General features: G+C 42.7%; 1 protein-coding gene across 1 annotated transcript; it reads left to right on the top strand.

Annotated features, from left to right (window-relative positions):
* wsb1 (WD repeat and SOCS box containing 1) lies at window positions 1-26,415 on the top strand. The gene is made up of 9 exons (XM_072469805.1): window positions 1-342; window positions 4,018-4,183; window positions 7,059-7,318; window positions 8,911-9,042; window positions 10,585-10,685; window positions 16,434-16,606; window positions 18,900-19,013; window positions 24,528-24,635; window positions 25,787-26,415. The coding sequence occupies exons 1-9, from the start codon at window positions 303-305 to the stop codon at window positions 25,947-25,949; spliced, it is 1,257 nt and encodes a 418-aa protein (XP_072325906.1). The 5' UTR covers window positions 1-302; the 3' UTR covers window positions 25,950-26,415.
* Window positions 26,416-27,830: the final 1,415 nt, after the last annotated feature.

Raw genomic sequence — 27,830 nt, 5'->3', positions numbered from 1 at the left:
GCTGCTGCCTATTTAGAGGCGATCGGGGGGATCCGCTCCTCTCACTCTGGGCCCCGCTCTGTAACTGTCAGAGACGCTCCTGATTTTGAACAACGACAGAACTTCGACGGAAAGGAAGGGAGAAAGCGAGAGAGAGAGATATTCTTTTATGAAAATTGCGGAGGGAATAATTTCCGAAGAGTAACGATCTGAGGCGGGATTTTCATCCCATCCTCCGCCGCCATCGTCCGAGTTCTTTGTGAAAGGCGGGGAGCAGGACGAGGGAAAGAGCAGCTTCGAGAGCTCGAATCGTGTCTCCTTAGATGGCCAGCTTCCCAGAATCTGTCAACGAGAATGAAATAGGTGAGGGAGGGGGGCGGGGAGTGGGGCGGGAGGGGAGGGGAGTGGGGCGGGAGGGGAGGGGGGCGGGGAGGGGGGCAGGAGGGGAGGGGAGTGGGGGGAGGGGAGTGGGGCAGGAGGAGTGGGGCGGGAGGGGAGGGGAGTGGGGCAGAGTAGGGGGGGGCGAGGGCAGAGTGAAGGGGGGGCGGGCGGGGGGCGGGCAGAGTGAAGGGGGGGCGGGCGGGGGGCGGGCAGAGTGAAGGGGGGTGGGCGGGGGGAGGGCAGAGTGAAGGGGGGGTGGGCGGGGGGAGGGCAGAGTGAAGGGGGGGTGGGCGGGGGGAGGGCAGAGTGAAGGGGGGCGGGTGGGGGGGAAGGGCAGAGTGAGGGGGGGGGGCGGCGGCTGGGAGGATAGGGTGAGTGGGTGGGGGGAGGGCAGAGTGAAGGGGGGGCGGGTGGGGGGAGGGCAGTGAGGAGGGGCGGGTGGGGGAGGGCAGAGTGAGGAGGGGGCGGGTGGGGGTAGGGCAGAGTGAGGAGGAGGGGGGCGGGTGTGGGGGGGAGGGAAGAGTGAGGAGGGGGCGGGTGGGGGAGCGCTGCCTCCATGCTCTGGTTTAACGAGCAGCTGGGATTGGGACGGGGCCTGGAGCCACGTTGAATTTATTTTGCCTTCAAAGAAAGGGATGGGCGGGGCGAGACTGATTTATATTGAACTCCCTCTGTGCAATCCCCACGCAAATGACACTTTGCACCCAGAAAAGAGATCTTCGCCGGGGCGGCAACTCTCATACTGAATAGGCATGAATTACATGTTCTATTTTAGATCGTGCGATCTGAGTATCGCATGAGGATCAAACATCTATTTTCGTGGACGAGAGAGTGGAACCGTATTTTGTTTTGGAAACTGATTGTGGGTGTCGGGGAGAGTTTTTAATATTAACTCTCTGCCCTTTGATATCACTTCCAGTAATTTCCACTCCAGATTAATTTTGCTGTGAAACCTTTGCCATCGGGTTTCTTTAATTAACATTATTTGCATCTGCTTTTAAAGCACCAATATGATCACTTTAAATTTCATTTAATGTTATTTGTTCTATTCTTCAAACTGAAACTATTTGGTACTAAAATCATTCCTAATAGTTTATTTGGGGAAACATTAGCATAGATGTGCAATATTTGGTGAAATGTATTTGTTTAATTTAATGTCACTCCATTGCTGCATCAGTGGTGTGCTGACGTGGTGTTTAGATTTGAACTGAACAACCAGGATTTGATGCAGGATTCTTGGCAGTGGCACATGTAAGGTTAATTCACAAAAATTTATAATGTTCAGAGTTTTCTTTTACTGGGGGAAGGTAAAACATTAACAGGATGGTCTGAAAGCATAATTTCTCCTTTCCTTTTTTTTTTCTTTTCTGCTGCACCCACTAAGAAAAGGCATCAGTTCGTGACTACAGAGATTCCTTGGTTTTTAATTTTGAAGCGCCAGTAATGCTCTCAGTTGTTGCTGTGATTCGTATATAGCCTTTTGCTTCATCGCTTGGCGACGGGCTACCCTCGTGAATGGAGTTGGCTACTTGTTGCTGCCAACAGTTCCAATGTGACCCTGATTTAACATGAAACCCGGTTATTGGTTACCAGGGTGTTTGTACACCTTCTGATAGTTAAAGCAAGCTAACAACAGTTAACATGTAACCATGCTGTAGCATGTTCCCAGTTTTCTACAGTACATTTGGTAATTAACCTACGTAAGCAACAAAGATGTTTGCTCAAAAATGTTTCTATTTGATGCCACTATAATTCGTGGTTAGTACTGCTGCCTCAGTGCCCAGGACCCAGATCGCTGTGTGGAGTTTGCACATTTTCCGTGGGTCTCACCCCCACAACCCACGAACGTGCAGCGTAGGTGGATTGACCGCACTAACTAATTGCTCCTTGATTGATTGGGGGGAAAAATAATTGGGTACTCCTAAAATTTATAAAGGTACATATATTTTGTATCAAGGTATTGGATGTGTTTTGGGTGTACAGTGCTTAAAAGTTGGGTCCCTTTAATATTATAGTACAGTGGTTAGCCCTGTTGCTTCACAGCGCCAGGCACCCAGGTTCGATTCCCGACTTGGCTCCCTGTGCGGAGTCTGCATGTTCTCCCCGTGTCTGTGTGGGTGTTCTCCAGGTGCTCCGGTTTCCTCCCGCAAGTCCCGAAAGGCGTGCTTGTTGGGTGAATTGGACATCCTGAATTCTCCCTCTGTGTACCCAAACAAGCATCAGAGTTTGAAGACGAGGGGCTTTTCACAGTAACTTCATTGCAGTGTTAATGTAAGCCTACTTGTGACACTCATAAAGAATTATTACACGTGTAAAATACATGGGTTCTGGTTTTTGAATTTGCAAGGTTTAAGTTTAAAATAGAGCATTAGATGCAACGTTTGATTTCCTGTAGTGAGATTCTTTGCACAATGTTTTCTACTCCAGTTTCATATGTCTATTTCAACTAGAAAAACACCTAAAATTCCCAATTCACATTTTTTTTGTCCTTCTAAATATGGAGTGGAAGAATAGTTTTAATGGGATGGGGCGGGTGTTCGAAGAGCAAGGAAGAGGGTAAAACGTGGGTTTCGCCCTCACAACCCAAAGATGTGCAGGCTAGGTGGATTGGCCACGCTAAATTGCCCCTTAATTGGAAAAAATTAATTGAATACACTAAATTTATTTTAAAAAAATGAGTGTGCAAAACTGTTGGGTTTCTGATTTGCTGGTGATATGAAATGTCACCTGGACAAGTTTGGGTATGTATATGAAGTAGAATGAGATTTCTATATGCTCTGGACCAAATTGCAGGAAATTACCCATGCTACGTGGACTTAAAGTGAAATAGTGCTAGTGCTTGAAATCTGAAATAAATAACCGTGCTGGAAATATCCCTGGTCTGGCAGCATCTGTGGCAAGTTATTATTTCAAATTGAACATGACTCTTCAGAACGTGTACTTAAACTTTATGGACTGGTTTCTATGTCCAAATACTGATCTACATGCTACTAATAATATCCTGACTCCAGTACAGCATTGTGATCATTGGCCTGTGAGAAACATTTAGTTACTATATTTATAAATAAATAAGAGTACCCAATTTTTTTTGCCAATTCACCTACCCTGCACAACCCTTTTTGGGTTGTGGGGGTGAGACCCACGCAGACACCGGGGAATGTGCATACTCCACACGGACAGTGACCTGGAGCCAGGATCGAACCCTGGTCCTCAGCGCTGTGAGGCAGCAGTGCTAACCTCTGCGCCACCCGGTCGCTTTCATTGTTCATGGTAACCCGAGCAGTGTGTGGGCAGCATCCATAGGTCCTTGTTTGATGTCCACCTACAGGTGTCACTGCAGAGTGCTGAGCAGAGGAGGAACTTGACTCATCCCCATCCTCCATATCCCAACCCTGGAAAAGAAATGCCAAACCTTTTCTGTGAGGTTAGAATCACTCATCTCTATTAGCTTTCTACTCCAAGTTTATTTCTTTGCCATAAATTATTGAAAGATGCATCAGCAGATTTCCACTTGTCTTTGCTTTCTTTGTTCTTACCCTGCTATAGGTCAGTACATAGCTTCTCCTTGGTTGTTACGAGTTGTTTGCTGAATAAAATTGTCTATCCAAAGCTTATTACTGTGGTTGTAATATTCTCTTGTTTTTATTTTATTTACAGCGCAGGCCCGGCTAATTGCTGATCTTTGGGCACCTGTTGCTCCGTTTGAACAAAAATCTGGCCGTGAAACCTGGACTGTGGCTTTTGCACCTGATGGCTCATATTTTGCTTGGTCTCCAGGACATCGTGTAGTAAAGTTGGTTCCTTGGTCTCGGAGTGAAAATAAGTGAGTACTTTTTTCTGAGAATTATTTTCAGAAAATGTTGTCCTGTCAAGAATTGAGACATTGGGAAATTATCTTCAAGGCATGTAGCTTTCAAATAAAGGAATTTACCCCAAATGCAGGAAACCATCTTCCTCCATTACGCTCTTCCCAGTACCCCAAGGACAAGACCATCCACAGTCAAATGTTGGTCTTTTGCTACCTGAACCTTATTGGGCAGAGTGATTAGGTTGATTTGGGTTCCATCATAGCTGGGCATGAGCAGTCATCCTCTGGAATTAGATGGAAGGAAAGAAAGGATGTTATTGATTTGAATGTGTAGTTTTAGCAGTCACCTAATGACTAAATGATTTTGGCACTGAAGAAATGCCAATTCATTCTGTGTGACTGCTGAATAGTGTCCGTCCTCTGTACATGTGTCAAACGCTTGTCTGAAGATGGATATTTACCAGCAGCTGCTAAATTGATAACAAGGTGGCTTTTGTGCTTTGATCGTGCAAAGGTTCAAGCACAAGTAATTATAACAAAGTTGGGTCTTGTTTAAGTTGGGTCTGATTGTACTTCCTGTTTTACTATATTGTCTTGGACCCCTTGTAACTGCACCAGCTTTCATGCAACAGAAATCTTTGTTGTTTCACAAAGAGGCTTTTTGTTTTTTAGTCAGATACTAAGGGTAGTTAGATTATCAATCAGTGTGTTGTAATGTGCAACAGGCTTGTACATAATGTTACAACAGTGATAAGACCGCAGCAATATGTTTGATTTACATGGTGCTGATACAGCCAGTTTCTATTAATGGAGCAGGTAGATAACTGCAAACTGTTTACATAGGACATTATTTAGTAAACCATTAATGAAAAATGGACTGTCATTGGAGAGCTTTAAAAACAACCCGTGATGTCTGAATGCTAACTTGCTTTTATGCCTAGAAAATTATTAACATTTAAATCTGGTAAAAACAACTGCCTTCACCAGCTTCAGAGGCGGTGAGGGAGATTGGGGGAGTTAGGGATAAAAGGGGGGAATTTGGTGCTGAGTGTGGTGGGAATAAATGGGGTATTTAGAGACTTCTATGAGGGGCTGTATAGGTCTGAACCCCCGACGGAGGAGAGGGGGGGGGGGGGGGATGTGTCGATTTTTGGATCGACTGAGGTTCCTGAAGGTGGAGGAGGAGCAGGTGGCTGGGCTTGGGGCACCATGTAGGGCTGGAGGAGCTGACTAAGGGGCTGGGGAGTATGCAGGCGGGAAGGCACTGGGGCCAGATGGGATCCCGGTGGAATTTTACCGGAAGTACATGGACCTGCTGGGCCCTCTATTAGTGAGGACTTTCAATGAGGCGCCCGGGCGGGGGGACTACCCCCCGACAATGTCCAGGGCGCTGATCTTGAAGCAGGACAAGGACCCATTACAGTGTGGGTCGTATATGCCAATCTCTCTCCTCAACATGGACGCGAGGGTGTTGGCTACCTGAATTGAGAACTGTGTCCCGGGGGTGATTCACGAGGACCAGGCGGGTTTTGTTAAGGGAAGGCAGCTGAATACCAATGTGCGGAGGCTCCTTAACGTAATCGTGATACCTACAATGGAGGGGGAGGCGGAGATGGTGGTGGCGATGGACGTGGAGAAAGCCTTCGATAGGGTGGAGTGGAGGTACCTCTGGAAAGTGTTGAGGAGGTTTGGGTTCGGGGCAGGGTTCATTAGTTGGGTTAGGTGACTTTGCGAAGCCCCAGTGGAGAGTGTGGCCACTAATCAGAGGAGGTCGAAATACTTTCGGCTGTACCGGGGGACTAGGCAGGGGTGCCCCCTATCCCCCTTGCTATTTGCATTGGCAATTGAGCCTTTGGCTATGGCTCTAAGGGAGTCCAGGAACTGGAGGGGGGTGGGGGGGGCACACCAGGTTTTGTTGTATGCCCCAGGGAAAGGGGATTGACGAGCTTCCACTGAAGAGGGCGGAAAGGAGTTTTCGGTAGCTGGGGGGGGCCCGACACAAGCTCAACTTGACAAGGCTGGTGGAGCAGATGGAGGAGGAATTTAAAAGGTGGGATATACTGCCACTCTCCTTGGCGGGTAGGGTACAGTCGGTGAAGATGACGGTGCTCCCGTGGTTCCTTTTTATATTCCAGTGCCTCCCCATCCTGATCCCTAAGGCCTTTTTTAAGTGGGTCAGTAGGAGCATCATGCGATTCGTGTGGGCGAAAAAGATCCCGAGGGTGAGAAGGGTGTTTCTGGAGTAGAGTAGGGACAGAGGAGGGTTAGCTTTACCTAATCTGTGTGGATATTACTGGGCTGCCAATGTGGTGATGATACGCAAGTGGGTAATGGAGGGGGGCAGTGTGGAAGAGGCTGGAGATGGCGTCCCGTGTGGGCAGTAGTCTGGGAGCACTGGTGACAGCACTGCTGCTGCTCCTGCCGACTAGGTACACCACGAGTCCGGTGGTGGCGGTGACTTTGAAAATTTGGGGGCAGTGGAGGTGCCACGGGTGAGATGAGAATGGATGGAGGGTTCCTGAGCTGGCACAGGGCAGGAATTAGAAGGATGGGGGGGGGGACCTGTGTTTAGATGGGATGTTTGCGAGTCTTGGGGCGCTGGAGGAATAATCCCCCCCCCCCCGCCCCTCTTTTTCTGCAAGGGGGGGGGGGAGGTTTGTTGAAAATATGTAAAAATTGGAATAAAAATATTTCTTTAAAAATAACTGCCGTAACTCTTACTGTGCAGTTTCCTTATCAGCAAAAATGCTGTGAATTTAGTACTAGAAAGTTGCATAATATAGTTCTGAGCTCTGCTTACCAAGGTATATTTTATAGCTTGAATAATTTATATCCTTTTTTGATTGGGATATTTGTTCTTACGACTAATTTTGAACTTTGTATCTAAAAGGTTATGCAATGATGAACATTATAATACGGTCAATAAGAATCTCAGAAAACAAAATGGTGATGATCAGAAAAAACAGCCAGAAGAGCACACTATAGACTGTGGTGATATTGTGTGGGCCCTTGCTTTTGGTTCCTCTGTACCTGAGAAACAGAGTCGCTGTGTGAACATTGAATGGCATCGATTCAAGTTTGGCCAGGACCAGCTGCTGCTGGCAACTGGCTTGAGCAATGGACGTATCAAAATTTGGGATGTGTACACAGGTAACAAGATTCTGTGGACTTTGTATAAAGTTTCTGACATGATTAGAAACCGAGGTGGTAACTAGATTACATGCATAAGCAAACCATTCCACGTGTGCTGAGAAATTAAATAAGCCAAACCCCCTTTTGTGGTGTCATCTTCGATTTAAATGGACTGTTGGGTATCCATTTCCTGAAGGTTACTGGCTTAGTCTGGGTATTAGTCTTTTGGCACCAGCTGATCCTAAACCGTGAAGACTGGACTACCTTTAAAGTGTACTTTTGTTCGCATTTTCATGATCCGATTCTTGTCAATGTGCCTAAGTCTCAAATGCTACCCAACAATAGTTGACTATGCCAATGTGGAATCAATCATAGTACATTCTGAGCTTGATTCAGTGCATGATTTGATTCTCATTTGATAGTGTTGTGTAAGGTGGCTTATGTTTTTGACAGGTACAGAATTTAAAAAAAAAAAAAAAAAAAATAGTTTTCCCTCTTTGAAATTTCCCTGTGCTATCACTGCAACTTGGCTTGAATCTAGCTGCTCTCACTATACATACTCTTGCCTGGGTGCAAGAATTATATACCCCGTTGGAAAAAGTAGTTTTTAATGTTTATTTATGTTTCATGAATTTTAAACTGATGTTCAATAGGCCTTCTAACGATCCTTACTTGGAAGTAATATTGTGGATATACCTCAGCCCATCCATACTCTTTATCTTGTAGTTCCAGCTTGATTATTCCTGAGATTTTTGCTGCTGAGGTTAATAATTGAATGCTTAACCAGGCGAAAAGGCACAGCTGGTCTAATCCTCCAAATACAACGATCTTGTATCTTGACTTAACCTTTCTGTCAGAATACGTTAGCTAATATTCAAAATCTGTTGCTTATTTTTCTTCTCTTTCCTGGTTCAGTTGAATGCATTATTTTCCATTCACTTGTCCATAAATAACCCTCCCACATGTTGGAGCAATGCCTTGCTGCATGTAATGAAGAATGGCATTAATTATTTGAAGCACTGCCTCGATAGAAGTTTTCAACAGTCCCTTGCACGTGTGGCACAGCACAAGAGGAGAAAAAGCCACAGATAGCCCTAGCTTGTAAGGAAAGTGCAGTTGTTGTATTTTCTGCTGCAGTTAATATACAACTCTCTACCTTCACTAAATGGTTAATAATTTGGGGTTAACTATAGGTGGACAGGCATATCTTTTTGGTGTGAAAGACTGCTGAAAACTGCATGGTGCTAATTCTTAGAATGATGAAGTAGATGTGTCTTAATGGGGCATGATTTATTGAGTTGGTCTTGGAGCCAAACTGGATTTTTTTTTTCATGCACCTTGACTGTTGCAAGTGCACTCTTGCAATTGTGCATTTCTGTTTCTCAATTACTCCAATCGCTGTCGATATTTACATGTCTTTAACCATATGAATTTTTTTTAAGGAATGGTAGAAGTTTATTGTAAAAAAAAAAAAAAAAAAAAAAAAAAAGTACAACTTTAATACAACCACAAAGAATAGTCTTGCCATATTCTCAAACTGGCCAATCCCACTAATCTTATTGAGCCCTGAAACCAATCATTGCTTTCATTTTGTAACCTTCATGTTACAGGTAAATTCCTCCTCAATTTGCTGGATCACAATGAGGTTGTTCGTGATTTGACCTTTGCACCTGATGGCAGCCTTATCTTGATATCTGCATCAAGAGATAAAACACTGAGGGTCTGGGATCTGAAGGATGATGGTAAGTTTTTTAAAAAATGACCCTTGCAGTAATTCTTTGAAATTAAGTTAACTGCAGATGGCTAGAAGTTTGTATTGGTCATGCCTGTTCCAATCAATGGATTGGAATTCCATTGTACAGATACCATCTGCAATATCGCATTCCGTTTTGGGCACAGACTTTGAAGATTACTTGGCAATGGAGATGCAGCAATAGACCAATTGTAATTGGTTGAATTCTGCGGATAGGTTTCATGAACTTTGTACTCTTAGTTGAAGGGGTAAACTAACTTGAGGTTTGAAAATGAAATGAAAGGGATTCAGCAGAATAAATGTGCAGTTCTCTCTCTCTCTCTTCCCCACCACCAAATGGAGGGAATCTAGAACAAGGAGTTTTGTCATCAAATCCGAGTTTGTCATCAAATCAGCTAGACTTTTTAAAAATTAAATCCGAAGCACCTTCCACAGGAAGGGACTTGTCAAAGTGAGGGTATGAAGGGAAATGCAGTACAGGTCAACCAAAACTGGTCAAGGGCCTGAATTACTCACTCGTGTTCCTACATTCTAATTTTTTGATAACCAGATATTTTCCATCTTAAATGTGCAGGATAGTCTGAACTCCCTCGGCCACGAAGGAAAAGATATTAAGCAGGGTGTTTAATGTCGCTGTAGAGTAAAAGTATTAAGAAACATTTGTTGCTGAATTATCAGTTATCAATTTTCTTTAATGTGTTCCATTCATTGTAATGAATAGCAAAAATCTTCCTATGATTCTATTCCCCAAGGAAGCAATGTTCCTCATGATTCTATTCCTCTGGGAATCTTCTTCCTTGCCCCTGAAACTTCTCAAGATCTGGGTTGCAAACCAGAAATGTTTTGATCAGTACCAGACTACGATGTGATGAGCGCTTGGAGATCCAATGATGGTGGGGTACATTTTAGTTCTCATTTGCTCTCTCCACATTCACAAACTGCACATGCCTGAAAACACAATTCTACTTGTCTGCCAATGTAGGAACAGGCATGATGAAATCCCCCAGCTACCAGCTCTATTTGACCTATCTAGTTCAGACTTGGACTATAAATTGATGGCATTTTGGATTTCTCTGATTACCAGCTCCCTCATTCCTGCTTGAGATCATGGACAAATTTTTAAAATAAATTTAAGAGTACCCAATTCATTTTTTCCAATTAAGGGGCAATTTAGCGTGGCCAATCCACCTACCCTGCACATCTTTTGGGTTGTGGTGGCCAGACCCACGCAAACGTGGGGAGAATGTGCAAACTCCACACTGACAGTGACCCAGAGCCGGGATCGAACCTGGGACCTAGGCGGCGTGACAGGAATAAATTAAATTGGACAGTTCATCTGTCCTTTCCTGAAGGGAGAAATTTTTGAATGCTTCTGCTTTTAGTTTCATACTATTTTAAATAAAGTATCCAATTCACCTTGCACATGTTTGGGTTGTGGAGAGTTTCATACTGAAACTTGTATGGAGCCTTTGACTTGGGCTGAAACATCTTAAAGCTTTAGAATAATTAGAGATAATTTAATCTTTGACAGGCAACATGGTGACAGTACTGAGGGGACATCACAACTGGGTGTATTGCTGTGCCTTCTCCCCAGATTCAACTATTCTCTGCTCGGTTGGAGCTGGAAAAGCGGTATGTGTAGAAGTTCCTCTTTTTTTAAATAACTAGAAATTGTTTGATGCATTAATCAGTGCTTATCTAGCATGTGGTTGTGTGGATTGTATACATTAGTAAATCTTTAAATTAACTTGGTGCTTATTTTGTAGAAGTTACAAATTGCTCGGTGTCATCAATTTTGTTTTGCAAGTATTTTGTACACATTAGTATTGAAATGTGTAACTCAATGTTAGAATGGAGCTTTAATGATGGATTTGGAATTCTGCTAGTCCAGGCTGTATTGCATATTAGCATAGTGCCTATAATTGAGAAGTTACCAAAACTGCTTTTTAAAATTGAGTTTTCGGCGCCTTGCTGCAAAGCATGTATGCAGAATATATTTGAAAATGTCTTCTGGTTTGACTATTGGATGTGACTTCATGTCCATGCATTGGTTTCAATAATAACTTCCCTGCGTATTTCTGGACCAATATTGTAATAGAATTGTGATTTTATAGAGTCTCTATACAGTGCAGAAGGAGGCCATTGGGCCCATCGAGTCTGCACTGCCCCTCCGAAAGAGTACTCCATCCACCCCGCCCTATCCCTGTAACCTAACTAGGTGTCAATTCCAGTGTGACTGATCCACCTAAGCTTGCACATCCCTGGACACCATGTGACAATTCTAGCATGGCCAATCCACCTAAGCTGCACATCTTTGGACTGTGGGAGGAAACCGGAGCACCCAGAGGAGCCCATGCTGACATGTGGAGGACATGCAAACTCCAGTCACCCAAGCCTGGAATTTAACCTGGGTCCCTGGTGTTAGGAGACAGCAGTGTACAAAGTAAAACATTAGTTTTTCTTGCTATTAAAATTATCACCATTAAAACTTGGAATAGGAAAGAGGAGGCTTGCTTTGTATTCCCTACTTATCATTCAATAAAGAATTTTGAACTAGTTACTCTGGTGGATTCTCAACTCTCTTTTTCCCCCCCCCCCCCCCCCCCCCCAAAAAAAAACCCCACAACCTCCTGATTTTGTAGCTGGTTTGTTCTTTCGCTGTCTGAGAGGATAGATGAGGAATTTATTCCAAGTCTTTTGTCAAATGAAATCCTAATATGTAGGAAAGGGATGGGGCAAGTTTATTATGTAAGAATATCTGTAGGTGATTATCTCTGTGCCATCTCCTTCTCCCAAAATACCCTGTAGGCAACATATAGAATCCATAGGACATTTTCCTAGAACGGTTAGTTCTCATTGGGAACTTCTGTGCTCCACCAACCTAACCGGTTGGAATTGTTCGAGTGTTGCATTGCCCAGGCCTCCTTTTAATTTTTGATTTTGCACACTACTCCAGAAAAAACACGCATGATCAGATCGGTGCATCTCCCTCTGATGCTTGTATAATTTCTTTTGTTGGCGAGCTGGGGGAAATGCTTGTGTGGTCGGTCTAAAGTGGGGTTTATGTCTGCTTGGTTGATTGGAAACAGGCATTTGGAAGTGAAGTGAGAAGTATGATGGGGTACCCCTTTTAATTACGTTTAATTGCAGTTTAGCTGCTTCATTTGATGTGATTACTTTAAAACTATTTCAAGTGTTTAATTTCTGACCTACAAGATAGTTCACCAAAACATTTCCACATGTTCTACTCTGCAATAGTGTTTATTTTTTAAATAATATTTTGTAATTGTGTCCACCTTTTGTGGTACCAGTCAGTGTCGTCAGTGTCACATGATCAAATCTATGCTGAAAGATACTTCATTTTGAAGAGTTTCTAAAATCCAATAGTCAAACTTAAAGTTGTAAGTAATGCAGGCTGTACATTAGTTCTTGGATCTTCTATGCTGTAGAACTTCAGTTTATGTTTCAGGATGGTTCAGAGTTCATTTAGTGAAAGGAGAAAAACTTCAAATTAAGTTTACTTTATTTTGGAACCTGGAATTGTGTCTTCAGTTGCTTTCCAGGCGCTAATACAGTAAAGCATAACATTTTCTGTTGTTTTATTCCCTGCAGCTTGAAGTGCTGCCAATCATTTGGACTGGGCAAAATCTATAAGTAACCTTCTTAAAACCCTTCCTGTTGCATATTTTTGGGTGTCTATTCCTGAAATGTAAGCTTTTGCTTCTGCATCTTTTGCTCCTTTTTTTAAAAAAAAAAAAAGGTTGAGTGTAGTTTTGTAGCTTAACTGTGGTCCATTAGAATGTATGAAATGTAAATATACAGTCTCCGCTAGAAATGGCTCAAATTGCAAGTTTTCATGTTACTGTAATCCTCTTTGTTGTTTAAAGTGGATTTGAGCGCAGGTAGCACTCTGACCGAGTAAATATTTATTTGTCATTGAAGTAACCAGCTGAATAGAAAGATACTCAAATTGGTAAAATTTCTATGCTTCCTCATTACCAAACTAATCATCCCTTCACCACCACCCACCAAAAAAGATTAGGACTCGTGTTTAGGGTAAATATCCAAAAGCACTTGCCCTAGAGTGCCTTGTCCAAGTAACCATTAATGGCAGCTGAAACAGTGTACATTTAGCCATAGGGCAATATAAAGCCAAACTTGGTTCTTTTTGGCCCACCCTTCTACTCTGCAGAAATCACAGCTAGAATTTGCAGTCTCACTGTTCCAAGAGCCAAATGGGCTCCTGCTGTGCTGTAAACTACTTTGGTTGTGCTTTTTTGCTCCTTTTCTCTCCTTCCCTTTTATTTATAAAAAAAAAAAAAAAAAAAAAATCCCTCAAAACGACAGTACGCTTATACATAAATAGTGGAACCTGGACTTTTGGTCAAATCGCTGTTTCTCAATAAGCAGTGCACCTCTCCACTCTGCTGTTAGGGGACCCAGATTGCATATCTAAGTGTGGATGCATTTAATCCCCTTTAGTCTTTATTTACAGTTGTGGCTTTCATTTGCTTTCTCTGTCACAGGTAGTGGCAGTTGTGTTGATATTGACGTCGTGTGCTCACCTGTCCAGTCATACTGCACAAGAGGTGCACAGGGAAGGGCATTGGCAGGAGTAATAGCTGTGTAGACGGGTAGCATCTCTAAATACAAGGCTCGTCATTATTTACCAAGGATGGGAAAGTAAGGCATAAATGGATGCCCACTTTTTTCTAATTTTAGCAAATAATTTGTGCATCTCCAGACTCCTAGTTTGGCAGATTGTGGTGAGTTTAATTCTTATTTAAAGATACCTGGCTATGGGTTTGGCCTCTGCACTTGGCAGCTACGATTTTCCTACCAATTTAAAATGAATGGGGAGAAATTGTGGCTGGCAAACATATGGGTCGAAAACCCTAGACTGTTTTCAATGACTCTTGTAAGCTTTTGCAGGACATGTAATTTTTGCAATACTGTCTCTGTAACTTATCTTGGAATGGTGATCTTTCAAAACTAGTAATGTGACTTGGCCAGTTTCTTGGTGCCTATTATTAGTAATGGATAACTACGTACTTCTGAACATTGTAACAGAAATATTTAACCTTTTTTTTCCCCCCATTTTACAAAGTATTTTTTTCCTCTTTAGATCTCCCGCAGCATGTACCATTCCTGGCAGAGGGTGGGCAGGCGACCTGCTCCCTGGCCTCTGACAATGTTACCAGAAGGTGTGTGTGAGCAGCCCAGGATAACTTTTTTTGGTTTTTTTTTCACCCTCTTCCTCCTTTATCGGGAGGGACTTGACTTCTGCTTGGTTCTTCCCCCCCAGACAGCCCGGGTAAGATCGGGAATGCTGCGTGGGCAACCACAAGTGTGAGCCTATGTTGTAAAACTCCCATTGGAGCACCAGCTATGTGCACCACTGGGCTGCCTACTATGAGTACTGTTTTCAATACGCAGTGTGTATGGTAGAGCTTAATTTTGTTTCAATTTCCAAAGAATGTAGAAATGTGCAATGTTGTAAAGTGAACATCTGTGAATTGTAGTTGGAGGTTAAATTTATATCAGTACTGAGCTAATTTCTGCTATCATTTTTTGAGAGTAGATTAATGAACCTAGACTCCCCTGGTGGCCAGTGAATTTGTCCACCTAAGTAGCCGGGACACACCAAGGAGACTCCAGGTTCAATCCTCTGTCTGTGCTGTGTTAGCTGATTTTCAGCCAAGGCCGTGTTACGGCTGCTATGTTGGTCTTGCCAGCTGAGGTGAGTGGGGGAAATTGGTCCCTGCCTTTTGATCACAGCCCTCCCAATGAGTGTGCATGCGTGGAGTTCAGGTGAGGATAGGATTGTGCTCTGCTGTGATGCACTGCAGCCTGTTGGCACTTGCTGTCTAGATTAGCACTTGAGCGGTTACTTTGGGGAACTGGAGGGTAGCCAGTGCCTGAGAAACTGTCTCCTAGCACAAGTCAGGAAAGTTGTAAGTGGAAGGAATATAGTTTTTAGTCTGTGACCGCAACATCAATAATATATTGTAATAACTTTAAATCAGTTTGCTACCTTTCTTTGTATGCCGGAAAGAAGAAACACACAAATCACAAAATAGCCATCCTTATTTAAAATTAGTTGAAATTGTGAACATGTATTTGTTTAATTTTGTATATAATTCATCCATTTCAATTAATTTAGAATTTTTTTGCAACTTTAAAAATTAAGTACTTTCTGCAGATTATTTTGAATGGCCAATGGGGAAAATCTGATTTATAGTATACTCTAAATCTGACTTGTATCATACATTTGGGAGGGAGTTGTTTGATTTTTTTTTTTTGACCGAGTGCTCCACTGGAGCTGTATATATCTGACAAATTCTACCATTTAAAGCTGTAATTCACACGAGGGAGCGAAAAAGCTACCCAGACTTTGCCGTAATAGTGCGCACTGCCACTTTTTTTCAGAGGTGGAGAAGACACTGTTTTAGTTTTCAAAATAACTCCTATATGATTGCAGGAGGTGACAGGCAAAGGCCAAATGACTATCCTGAAGGAGTCCAAAGTTGTAACTGGATCACTGTTCTTGAGTGGAATTAGGAAGAGGCCTGGGAGCAGGCCACCTATATCTCCTCTACCTACTGGAGGGGTATGTGGTCCACGGGATGGGGGGAGATATTAAGAATTCTTGTATTCTTATCTGAAATCATATCTCTGATGGATCATTCAACATAATGTCGTCATAATATTTTGCACTCTATACAGTTTGTCTGTAATAGAATCGCCTGGTTAATGTACCATCATAACTGTAATAATGTACTCCTAAATGTTGTTCGCCTCAGTTTTGTGTTGTTTGCCAAAGGATTGTTCCTTTAGGCCGTCAAACATGTTCTTTTTTCTTGCAGTATCTGCTGTTTCATAGGCTCTCGCTCCTGATGAAAACGTTTTGTAAACACACGTGAACTTTAACTCTGAATGGAGGTTCCGTTGGAGTAACAAAATGTTATGCTTAAGTTACCTGTACTGTATTTTTTCTAATTATATATACATATTGTTAAAATATTGTTACTGAAGAGTTAAATTTCAATTGGGAGATGTAATTAAAATAAATTTGTAAAATTGTTTAAAATATATAGATGTCCTTTGAGAATGTTTGGAAAGTAAAATGTTGGATGCGTTATTTAGAATAAATAGTTTGAGTTATAGCTGGCATGTTTGCAAGTATTGCTTTTTAAAAAAAAAAAAAATTAAAAAAATTATTTGCTGTTATGACACTGAGCATATCAATTGGAAGTGCTACATAATAAAAGTTGCTTGATTGTATGAAAACTTGTACTAAATCTGTTATAAATGAGCTATATCTTGTTTGGGAAGACTAACCATGAACTGGAGCTGTAAACTGCGACTCTCTCATTGCAGGTTTTTCTTTGGAACATAGAAAACTACACCATGATTCGCAAACTTGAAGGTCATCTTAATGATGTGGTATCATGTGAATTCTCCCCTGATGGAGCATTATTGGCTACAGCCTCACATGATACACGGGTTATTGTCTGGGATCCGCATAGAGGCAGTATTTTGTTGGAGCTGGGGTAAGTGACCACTGCAATCTTTCCCAGTGTGGGTAATGTAACAGGGAATGTCAGAATTGTGAATGAGCACTGTGACCAGTTGAATCTCTTTCCCATCCCCTCTTAACAGTTGATTTTGTTGGGGTTTGTAGAGGTTTGATGGTGCGATGGTGCTTGTATTTGAATATTATGCTCACCATGACTTTAATGCATTTCATTTGGAATTGCAAGATGAGAAATACTGAAGAACTGGGTTTCCATTTTTAAAAATATCGTCAAACTTCAACTAAAGCCACTGGAAATTATAGTAATAAAATTAATAATATCAGTGTTCCACCTCTTGCCATAAATTATTGATCTATGTGGGTCTCTTGGCAAAGGAGGTATGAGAATATTGACTAAACAAAAGAATATTCAAGTTGATGCTTTTGTATTTGCTAAATCACCTATGCACCATGTTAGGAAACCAAAGGTAGTTTAAAGGGATTTATTTGTGTATGGGTAAACATTAGAATGTAGGTGTTTGTTTCTGTGCCTGGAAGAGATTCATGCTAGTCAAAGGTGTTTGTGTGGGGGTTGGTTTCAGTTCCAACTGGGATTATATTGTGATAGAGAGGGCCACAACATTAAAAATCAATAGGCCAGCAGAGATATACAGGCGTTGCTTAGAAACTAGAGGCCCCTGTAAGGTAAAGCAGAAAGCTTTCCTTTGTTGTTTTTTCAGCTGAAAGCGAGAGCAGTTACAGACAGACAGAACATTTCTCAGCTGTGCTCAAGGCAGGAAGCTGTACAATCCAGTAATGTGCAAGAAAGCAAGCTTCAGAGAAAGTTGAGGATGGTTAGTTATAGAAACCTGAAATTGATGCTGTTCATGGGCACCACAGACTTAAATTGAGCAGGAATAAGCTGGTGAGAAATTAGGTTTCCAAAGTAATCCTAAAGTTTGGAGTGTCTTGCTACAGCTTGTGAAATAAAATTTAAGTAATTGGGGAAGACCGTATTGGCTGGATATCCGGGTTTGTGCAACAGTGGAAGTCCAGTCGACACTAAACAATCATGTAAGGAGTTGGTGTAAATGGAGCAGAATCTCTGTTCACAAAAGACATTTGGGAAGTGTGGACTAGGTTTTGAAATGCAAACCGCTAATGGAAAGCATGATTGAGAAGATTTGTGTTTTGGGGATGAGAGTTTGGAAACTCGTACATGATCATCTGAGGGGGATTCTGAGGAGGTGTCCACAGACCTTCCTTTGGCGTTTCAGAGTGAAATGTGTATTTGACCACCGGCATAGTGTGTGAGATTTGTGTTTGTAGCTTTAAATATACAGTGTTAATCTTAAAATCTGTGTATTTATGGTGGGGCGAGGGGTATTGTGCTATAATCCACATTTGATAAATGTCATCTTGTTGTTAAAACTGACTACCGGTCCTGTGACTCTGTTCCTCCCATATTATTTTTTTTTTTAAAGTAGAAGTTATGGGTCTTTTGAGCCAGGGTTTCATTCTGGCCATCCAGCTATAACGTGAACTGGGATCATAACCAATCTGATCAAATTACTTGTTAAAATGAATGAATGTGGTGTATTCAACTTTTTTTAATATAAATTTTAGAGTACACAATTCATTTTCTCCAATTAAGGGGCAATTTAGCATGGCCAATCCACCTACCCTGCACATCTTTGGGTTGTGGTGACCAAACCCACGCAAACGCGGGGAGAATGTGCAAACTCCACACGGACAGTGACCCAGAGCCGGGATGGAACTTGGGACCTCGGCGCCATGAGGCAGCAGGGCGAACCCACTGTGCCGCCCTGTGTATTCAACTGTCAAAGCTTGTGGCAGTAAAAGTTTTATTTTCAGTATAAACTAATTAAGGTTCCTGCCATCAAAAATAGGTGGCACAGCAGTTCGCACTGCTGCATCACAGCTCTAGGGTTCAATTCCGGTCTCAGGTGACTTGTCTGTGTGGAGTTTGCATGTGCCCTCTGGGTTTCCTCCCACAGTCCAAAGATGTGCCTATTAAGTGGGTTGGCCATGCCTTGGTGTCCAAAAGGGTAAGTGGAGTTACTGGGACAGGGTGGAGGCTTGGGGTACTCTCTCCAGGGGCAGGGGCAAGTGCAGACTTGAATGGTCTCCTGCACTGTAAATTCTATGAAGACGTTCAGCGTCTTCACTTGGGAATCTAAGTTGATCCCATGTAGGGAATTGGTTTCAAAGTGAGCATTCAAAGCTAAACTGTATCCGTCTATTAACTTGTAAATGGGGAACAGTTGAAATATTTTATGAATTGGACTTTTTCTGCTCTGCCTTTACAGGCATCTGTTTCCACCTCCAACTCCGATATTTGCTGGTGGAGCAAATGATCGCTGGGTGAGATCTGTTGCCTTTTGCCATGATGGTTTGCACATTGCAAGTATTGCTGATGACAAGTAAGTGGACGTTTCTTGAATTTCTTCTCTGGGGGTGGAAAAGTATCTTTGAGGCAGGGGCGAGGGCGTGGCTGGAAGCGGAGACTTGTAAGAGGTCATCTCACTTGAGTAGTTTGAGCAGGAAGGTGTCAACCAATTCATAGGACAGCACAGCTCTACAGATCTGCTTGATTTATGGGCCCATACTATCCGCTGCACCATCTTGTGGAAACCAGTGGGTGAATTAGAAATTTGTCCCAGGCCATTCGGGTAGCTGGTCAGACTTGAGGTTGGAGCCTTTCCCCACATCCTACCCTCTGTAGTGAACAGAGGGGTCAAGGAAGCATTAGAGTTGTATTTGTAGAATACTGTAGAATTGATCACTCTTGGTGTTATGGTACACGTTTCACTGTAGAGGTTGCACATTCTCCTCCTGTGGGTCTCGCACCCACAACCCAAAGATGTGTAGGGTAGGTGGATTGGCCATGCTAAATTGCTCCTTAATTGGATTTTTTTTTTAATGGTACACTTTTCAGTATGTTCACTATTTCTGTTTGTGAATTGCCTCTGGGGATAAAATAGCTCAAGTACTGTCATTTGGATTATATTTCAATTGGAGCTGGATTTGGGCTAGAGGTACTTTGACTGCAGAAAACTACTGGGAAGGTTTAATTTGTTCTGGGCACATCTGAGCAGTGCACTTTCCAGTTTTTAATTTAAAGTACCCAATTCTCTCTCTCCTTTCCTCCCCCATGCGCGCGCGCACACAACTTGGCGTTGCTAATCCACCTACCCTGCACATGTTTGGGTTGTGGGGGTGAGACCCACGCAGAACCGAGAATGTGCAAACTCCACATGGACAGTGACCCGGGGCCGGGATCAAACCCGGGTTCTCTGCATTACGAGGCAGCAGTGTTCACCATCACGAGATGTGGCTGCAAGTGGATCAGACTTGGGATCTGAATATACAAGGATATGTGTCCGATCGAAAGCACAGGCAGATGCGCAAAGGGGGTTGTACTGTTAGTAAGGAATCAAGTTGAATTGATAGCAAGGTGTGATATAGAATCAGAAGGCAAAGAATCTCTGGGTAGAGTTGAGGAATCGCAACAGTAAAAAGACCTTGAGGGGAGTTTGTACAGGCCCCGTGGCAGTAGTGGGGCAGAAAATAAATCGGGAGATAGAGAAAGCATGTAGTAAAAAAAATAAATTATAAAAAAAAAAAAAGGCTATCAAGGGTGACTTCAATCTCCACGTGGACTGGGGAAAATCAGGTTGATAATGGATCCCAAGAAAAGGAATTTGTGGAATGTTTAAGAGATGTTTTATTTTGAAGCAGCTTGTGGTAGAGCCCACTAGGGAACAGGCAATTCTGGATTTGGTGATGTGTAATGAGGCAGACTTGATTAGGGAACTTAAGGTGAATCCTGAGGGAGCAGTGACCACAATATGATAGAATTTACCCTGCCGTTTTGAGAGGGAGAAGCTGCAATCGGATGTAACGGTATTACAATTAAATAAGGGTAACTACAAAGACATGAGGGAGGAGCTGGCCAGAGTTGATTGGAGAAGGAGCCTAACAGTGAGGACAGTGGAACAGCAATGGCAGGAGTTTTGGGGGGTTATTCTGGAGGCACAGCAGAAATTCATCTCCAGGAGGAGGAAACATCCATGGTTGACGAGGGAAGTTGAGGACCGCATAAAAGCAAAAGAAAAAGCATACAAAGTGGCGAGGATTAATAGGAAGCCAGAGAATTGGGAATCCTTTAAAAGTGAGCAGAGGACAACTTTAAAAAAAAAATAATAATAAGTGGGGGGGGGGGGGGGGGGGGGTTGAGAAGATGAAATATGAGTGCGTGCTAGCTAGTAATATAAAAGAAGATGGGAAAAGTTTCTTAATATGTAAAAGGGAGGAGGGTGGCAAAAATAGACATTGGACTACTGGAAAACGTGGCTGGAGAAGTAATAGTAGGAAACCAAGAAATGGCAGACGAACTGAATAGTTATTTTGCATCAGTCTTCAGTGGGCTGCCAGAACTCTAGGAGAGCCAGGGGGCAGAGGTGATTGCAGTGGCCATCAATAAGGAGAAGGTTCTGGGGAAACTGCGAAGTCTGAAGGTGGATAAGTCACCTGGACCGCATGGACTACACCCCAGGGTTCTAAAGGAGATAGCCGAGGAGATTGAAGCATTGGTGGTGATCTTTCAGGAATCACTGGAGGCAGGTAGGGTCCCAGAGGACTGGAAAGTGGCTAAGTGCATGATAAAATAAGACTGAGTCATAAGAACTAGGAGCAGGAGTAGGCCATCTGGCCCTTCGAGCCTGCTCTGCCATTCAATGAGATCATGGCTGATCTTTTGTGGACTCGGCTCCACTTTCTGGCCCGAACACCATAACCCTTAATCCCTTTATTCTTCAAAAAACTATCTATCTTTATCTTAAAAACATTTAATGAAGGAGCCTCTACTGCTTCACTGGGCAAGGAATTCCATAGATTCACAACCCTTTGGGTGAAGAAGCTCCTCCTAAACTCAGTCCTAAATCTACTTCCCCTTATTTTGAGGCTCTGCCCCCTAGTTCTGCTTTCACCCGCCAGTGGAAACAACCTGCCCGCATCTATCCTATCTATTCCCTTCATAATCTTATGTTTCTATAAGATACCCCCTCATCCTTCTAAATTCCAACGAGTACAGTCCCAGTCTACTCAAACTCTCCTCGTAATCCAACCCCTTCAACTCTGGGATTAACCTAGTGAATCTCCTCTGCACACCCTCCAGTGCCAATACGTCCTTTCTCAAGTATGGAGACCAAAACTGAACCCCATACTCCAGGTGTGGCCTCACTAACACCTTATACAATTGCAGCATAACCTCCCTAGTCTTAAACTCCATCCGTCTAGCAATGAAGGACAAAATTCCATTTACCTTCTTAATCACCTGTTGCACCTGTAAACCCACTTTTTGCGACTCGTGCAGTAGCACACCCAGGTCTCTGCACAGCAGCATGTTTTAATATTTTATCATTTAAATAATAATCCTTTTTGCTGTTATTCCTACCAAAATGGATAATCTCATTTGTCAGCACTGTATTCCATCTGCCAGACCCTAGCCCATTCACTTAGCCTATCCAAATCCCTCTGCAGACTTCCAGTATCCTCTGCACTTTTTGCTTTACCACTCATCTTAGTGAAGTCAGCACGGCTTTGTCAAAGGGAGGTCGTGTCTGACACGTGTTATGAGTTCTTTGAGGAGGTAACAAGGAAGTTAGATAAAGGAGAACCTGTGGACATGATTTATTTAGATTTCCAGAAGGCATTTGACAAGGTGCTGCATAGGAGATTGTTAAATAAGTTAAGAGCCCATTGTGTTGAGGATAAGATCCTGGCATGGATGGAGGATTGGCAGAAGGCAGAGAATGGGGATAAAGGGGTCTTTTTCAGGATGGCAGCTGTTGGCTAGTGGTGTGCCTCAGGTCTGTGCTGGGACCACAACTTTTCACAATATACATTAATGATCTGGAAGAAGAAACTGAAGGCACGGTTGCTAAGTTTGCAGATATACAAAGATTTGTAGAGGGACAAGTAGTATTGAGGAAGCAAGGGACTGTAAGGATTTGGACAGGCTAGGAGAGTGGGCAATGAAGTGGCAAATGAAGTGTGTGGTTATGCACTTCGGAAGGAAGAATTTGGGCATAGACTATTTTCTAAATGGGGAAATGCTTAGGAAATCAGAAGCACAAAGGGACTTGGGAGTCCTTGTTCACGATTCTCTTAAGGTTAACGTGCATGTTCAGTCTGCATTTATTAAAACAAAAAGGCTAATGCAATGTTAGCATTCATGTCGAGAGGGCTAGAATACAAGACCAGGGATGTACTTCTGAAGCTGTGTAAGGCTCTGATCAGACCCCATTTGGAGTATTGTGAGCAGTTTTGGGCCCTGTATCTAAGGAAGAATGTGCTAGCCTTGGAAAGGGTCCAGAGGAGGTTCACAAGAATGATCCCTGGAATTGAGAACTTTGTCATGTGAGGAACGGTTGAGGACTCTGGGTCTGTCCTCATTGGAGTTTAGAAGGATGAGGGGGGGATCTGATTGAAACTTACAGGATACTGCGAGGCCTGGATAGAGTGGACATAGAGAGGATGTTTCCACTTGTAGGAAAAACTAGAACCAGAGGACACCATCTCAGACTAAAAGGATGATCCTTTAAAAGATGAGGAGGAATTTCTTCAGCCAGAGGGTGGTGAATCTGTGGAACTCTTTGCCGCAGAAGGCTGTGGAGGCCAATTCACTGAGTGTCTTTAAGACCAAGATAGATAGGTTCTTCATTAATAAGGAGATCCGGGGTTATGGGGATGAGAAAAATATCAGCCATGATTGAATGGCAGAGCAGATTTGATGGGCCGAGTGGCCTAATTCTGCTCCTATGTCTTGTGGTCTTATGACCACCATGCGGTGGTTTTTATTTCATTACATAAACCCAATATCTGTTAGACCCTTAATCGGCTATGGAAATGAATATTGTCATCCTGTACATTCTGCATGGTTTAATACTGCAATTGAAAACATTTTTCAAACCCTTTAGCAGCAGGCTCCTTGTAATACCAGCTGGAAAAATTAAAATATTTTCATGTGCTCCAAATACATTTCTACAATTAAAGTTATCTTTTTCATCCCCTTCATAAACTATTATGCTTGTATTTGTTGAGTGCTTTCTTTTTAAATTTAGAGTACCCAATTCATTTTTTCCAATTAAGGGGCAATTTAGCATGGCCAATCCACCTACCCTGCACATGGTTGGGTTGGGTTGTGGGAGTGAAACCCACGCAAACACCAAACTTAGTGACCCAGGGCTGGGATCAAACCTGGGACCTCAGCACCGTGAGGCAGCAATGGCTAGCCACTGCCATCGTGCTGCCCACCGAGTGATTTATTTTCTTGTGTTAGCTACTGTAAGGGTGACTTTGAAATACCTTTAACTATTTCTATTGGATTAATGCTAATCATAAATTGACCTCGGCTAGCCTTGGTGCGTTTTACACAGCTAATCATGAATTGACCTCGGCTAGCCTTGGTGCGTTTACACATACAACAATATACTGTCTACATAAAGCCATTAATTTTTCATACCGTAAAGGTTTCAAGGCTTGTCTTAATTCCAATCTACAGTTGCTCTGACTTTCAAAATCTGACTGAAAAATTAGATGTCCAGGCAAGATTTGTCTGAAGTTTGCATGTTAGAACTGTGGATTCATCCAAGAATGTGGTGCTTGTGAAGAGCTGTTGCTTCTCCCTGCAACAATGCAGCCCCAGAATATCGACTGCACAGTCTCTTCAATAGGACAAGTGATGTTATCCCTTAGATTTGTTCCAATGAAAGTTTTTTGTTTTGGGACTTTTCTAGTCTGGCAGCAGTTTATGGTGGAAAAATTGGCAGACTTGTCAGGCTGTTGTTGCTCCAAAATACCTGCCCTACCTCTGAAGCTTCGCACTCGTTCTAACTAACTTGTGTAAAACTGACTAATTTTGTTTGTTTCAGAATGGTGAGATTCTGGGGAATTGATGGTGATTGCCCAGCAGAGGTTGCTCCACTAAATAATGGACTATGTTGTGCCTTTTCTCCAGATGGTAGTGTTCTTGCTGCAGGGTAGGTATATTTAAAGCCTGTATTTTTCCTTTTGAGTTTGGTCTGATGAGTGCTACCATTATGTTGATGCATTGGGATCATTTGATGTGTGGTGCTGAGGGAACATTGTAAAGGTTTGAACTGCTGGCGGAGCACTCCAGATCCTTGAAACTCCAAGGCTCTAGAAAATCAAATTGTTAGACAAAAACATTTAATCTTCTGAACCAGAATTACTTTTGTCATCTGGTTTATTATATTGAGATTTGGCAGTTAAGTTGGGTTTGATAAATTCTACATTTCATTTTCACTATGATACCATTTGAATGTTGAATAGAACTAGTATCTCTTTACTGCAGATGAGATTTGTTTTGCTAGATGGACTGTTGCTGTTCTGTAAGAAAGTGGGCAGAGGGCAGCATGATGGTGCAGTGGTTAGCACTGCTGCCTCACGGAGGAGCAGGGTTCCCAGGTTCAATCCCGGCTCTGGGTCACACTCCGTCTGGAGTTTGCACATTCTCCCTGCATTTGCGTGGGTTTGGCTCCCACAACCCAAAGATGTGCAGGGTAGGTGAATTGGCTGTGCTAAATTGCCCCTTAATTGGAAAAACTTTGAACTTTGCTTGCTCCCAGGCCTCTGCCACTGCTGTGCTTTTGAATCAATATTCCCTTCTGCATGGCCAGCATTAAACTTATGGACTGCTTTTTTTTAAACAAACAATTTTATTGAGGTGTTTTTGGCATTGTAAACAGTTATAGATTACAGAAATATGCAAACATCAACGAAAAGCCAACACTTCAACCAAACCATAATGCACATACTCCTCTCCCACAGACACTACCTGCCTATTTATATGGACTGCTTTTTTTTGAAGTATTTTAAGGATTATGACCATCATAGAATATTGTTGTGCTCCATGCTTGTATGGCCATTAAAAAGTCTTCATGATAATGACCAGCTAGTGTGCAAGGGTTTACGCTTTAAGATTTAATTATTAACATAATGGTAATTCTTTCCACTTGACTGCTTATTCTCTTTGGTGTTTAAATTAAACTCTGGATTGGGATATGTTTTCCACATCTGGAGCTCTTTCAAAAGTATATGATGTCTTTGATGACTTTGGATCAAAAATGAACCCAATGTTTGCTTTTGTTTGTTTCCCCCCCCTCCCCAGGACACAAGATGGTAGTGTTCACTTCTGGGCCACTCCCAGACATGTCCCCAGTCTTCAGCATCTCTGTCGCATGGCTCTGCGAAGAGTGATGGTCACCAGTTCTGTTGAGAGCCTGCCTATCCCACCAAAGATAGTCGACTACCTAACTTACCGCACAATCTGACCATTTAGAGCTGTACAACTTGCAAAAGGTTGTGGCGCATGTTGCTTTTATTGTATAGGTGTAGACAAACTGTGCATTTTGCTGACTTACAAGCAATGATGTTTTCTCTATTTACAGCGTGGTCGGGTTCATACAGATGTTTTTCTGTAAAAACTGTACATATTCTGTAAACTTGTACCATTATATATAAATATCCATGTACCATGATTTTCTATTCTGTTGTTCTTGGTGGTCCAATCTGTTGTAAATAAATGTTTGATCAGCTTTGTAAATGTAGTGTTGTGGAAATGAGGTTTGATGGATCTTTTGTAGTATGCAATCGAGAAAGGAAAAAATTGTCATGTCAACTGCCAAAGACTTGAACCTTGTTTTGCTTTTATAAACCATCATTTACAAATGCAGGTGAAAATGTTTCAAATGTAAATTTATATATTTTTGTTCCAGTATTAAAGAGGGGTTGAGTTTTTTTTATCTGTTGGGTGTTTTATTCAATACCAGTGTTTGCCTGTCATCTGCCAGTTTGCAATATCCTCCCTCTGTTTTCATTCTCAATTCCACCATTAAATGAGATGAGTGCCTTAGAACATAAAACATTGCAGTACAGGACTTTCGGCCCTTGATGTTGTGCCAACTTGTGGTACAGGCCCTTCGGCCCTTGATGATTTCACAGGTCGGTGCAACAATCTAAAGCCTGTCTACACTATTCCCTTATACATATGTTTATCCAATGACCATTTAAATGGCCTTAATGTTGGTGAGTCCTCTATGGTTGCAGGCAGGGCATTCCATGCCCTTGCTACTCTCTGAATAAAGAACCTACCTCTTGACATCTGTCCTATATCTATCTCCCCTCAATTTAAAGCTATGTCCCCTCGTGCTAGACATCACCATCCGAGGAAAAAGGCTCTCACTGACCACCCTATCCAATCCTCTGATCATCTTGTATGCCTCAATTAAGTCACCTCTTAACCTTCTTCTCTCTCACGAAAACAGCCTCGAGTCCCTCAGCCTTTCCTCATAAGATCTTCCCTCCATACCAGGCAACATCCTGGTAAATGTCTGCACCCTTTCCAATGCTTCCATATTCTTCCTATAATGCAATGACCAGAACTGCACGCAATACTCCAAATGCGGCCGCACCAGAGTTTTGTACAGCTGCAACATGACCTCATGGCTCCGAAGCTCAATCCTTCCACCAATAAAAGCTAACACAGTGTGCCTTTTTAACAACCCTCTTAACCTGGTTGGCAACTTTCAACCTGAATCCCATGAAAATATCTAATTTCACACTTTCCAGAATTGCTAACACCTCCTTATCAACCTCAAGCCCTTCTAGTCTAGTAGCCTGAATCTCAGTATTCTCCTTGACAACATTGTCTTTTTCCTGTGTGAATACTGACGAAAAATATTAATTTAGCACCTCATATCCTCGGACTCCACGCACAACTTCCCACTACTGTCCTTGACTGGCCCTACTCTTGCCCTAGTCATTCTTTTATTCCTGACATACCTATAGAAAGCTTTAGGGTTATCCTTGATCCTACCTGCCAAAGACTTCTCATGTCCACTCCTGGCTCTTCTTCGCTCTCTCGGTCCTTCCTAGCGAACTTACACTCGAGCGCCCTAACTGAACTTTCACGTCTCATCTTTACATGAGCCTCCTTCTTCTTGACAAGTGATTCAACTATAGTAAACCACGGTTCCCTCGCTCGACTACTTCCTGCCTGCTTGACTGGTACATACTTATCAAGGACACGCAGTAGCTGTTCCTTGAACAAACTCCACATTTCAATTGTACCCATCTCCTGCAGTTTCCTTCCCCATCCTATGCATTTTAAGTCTTGCTTCATCGCATCATAATTGCCCCCCCCCCCCCCCCCC

Source organism: Scyliorhinus torazame, chromosome 12 (genome assembly GCF_047496885.1).
Source record: "Scyliorhinus torazame isolate Kashiwa2021f chromosome 12, sScyTor2.1, whole genome shotgun sequence".
Taxonomy (NCBI): Eukaryota; Metazoa; Chordata; class Chondrichthyes; order Carcharhiniformes; family Scyliorhinidae; genus Scyliorhinus; species Scyliorhinus torazame.
This window is presented reverse-complemented; position numbering and strand designations above follow the sequence as displayed.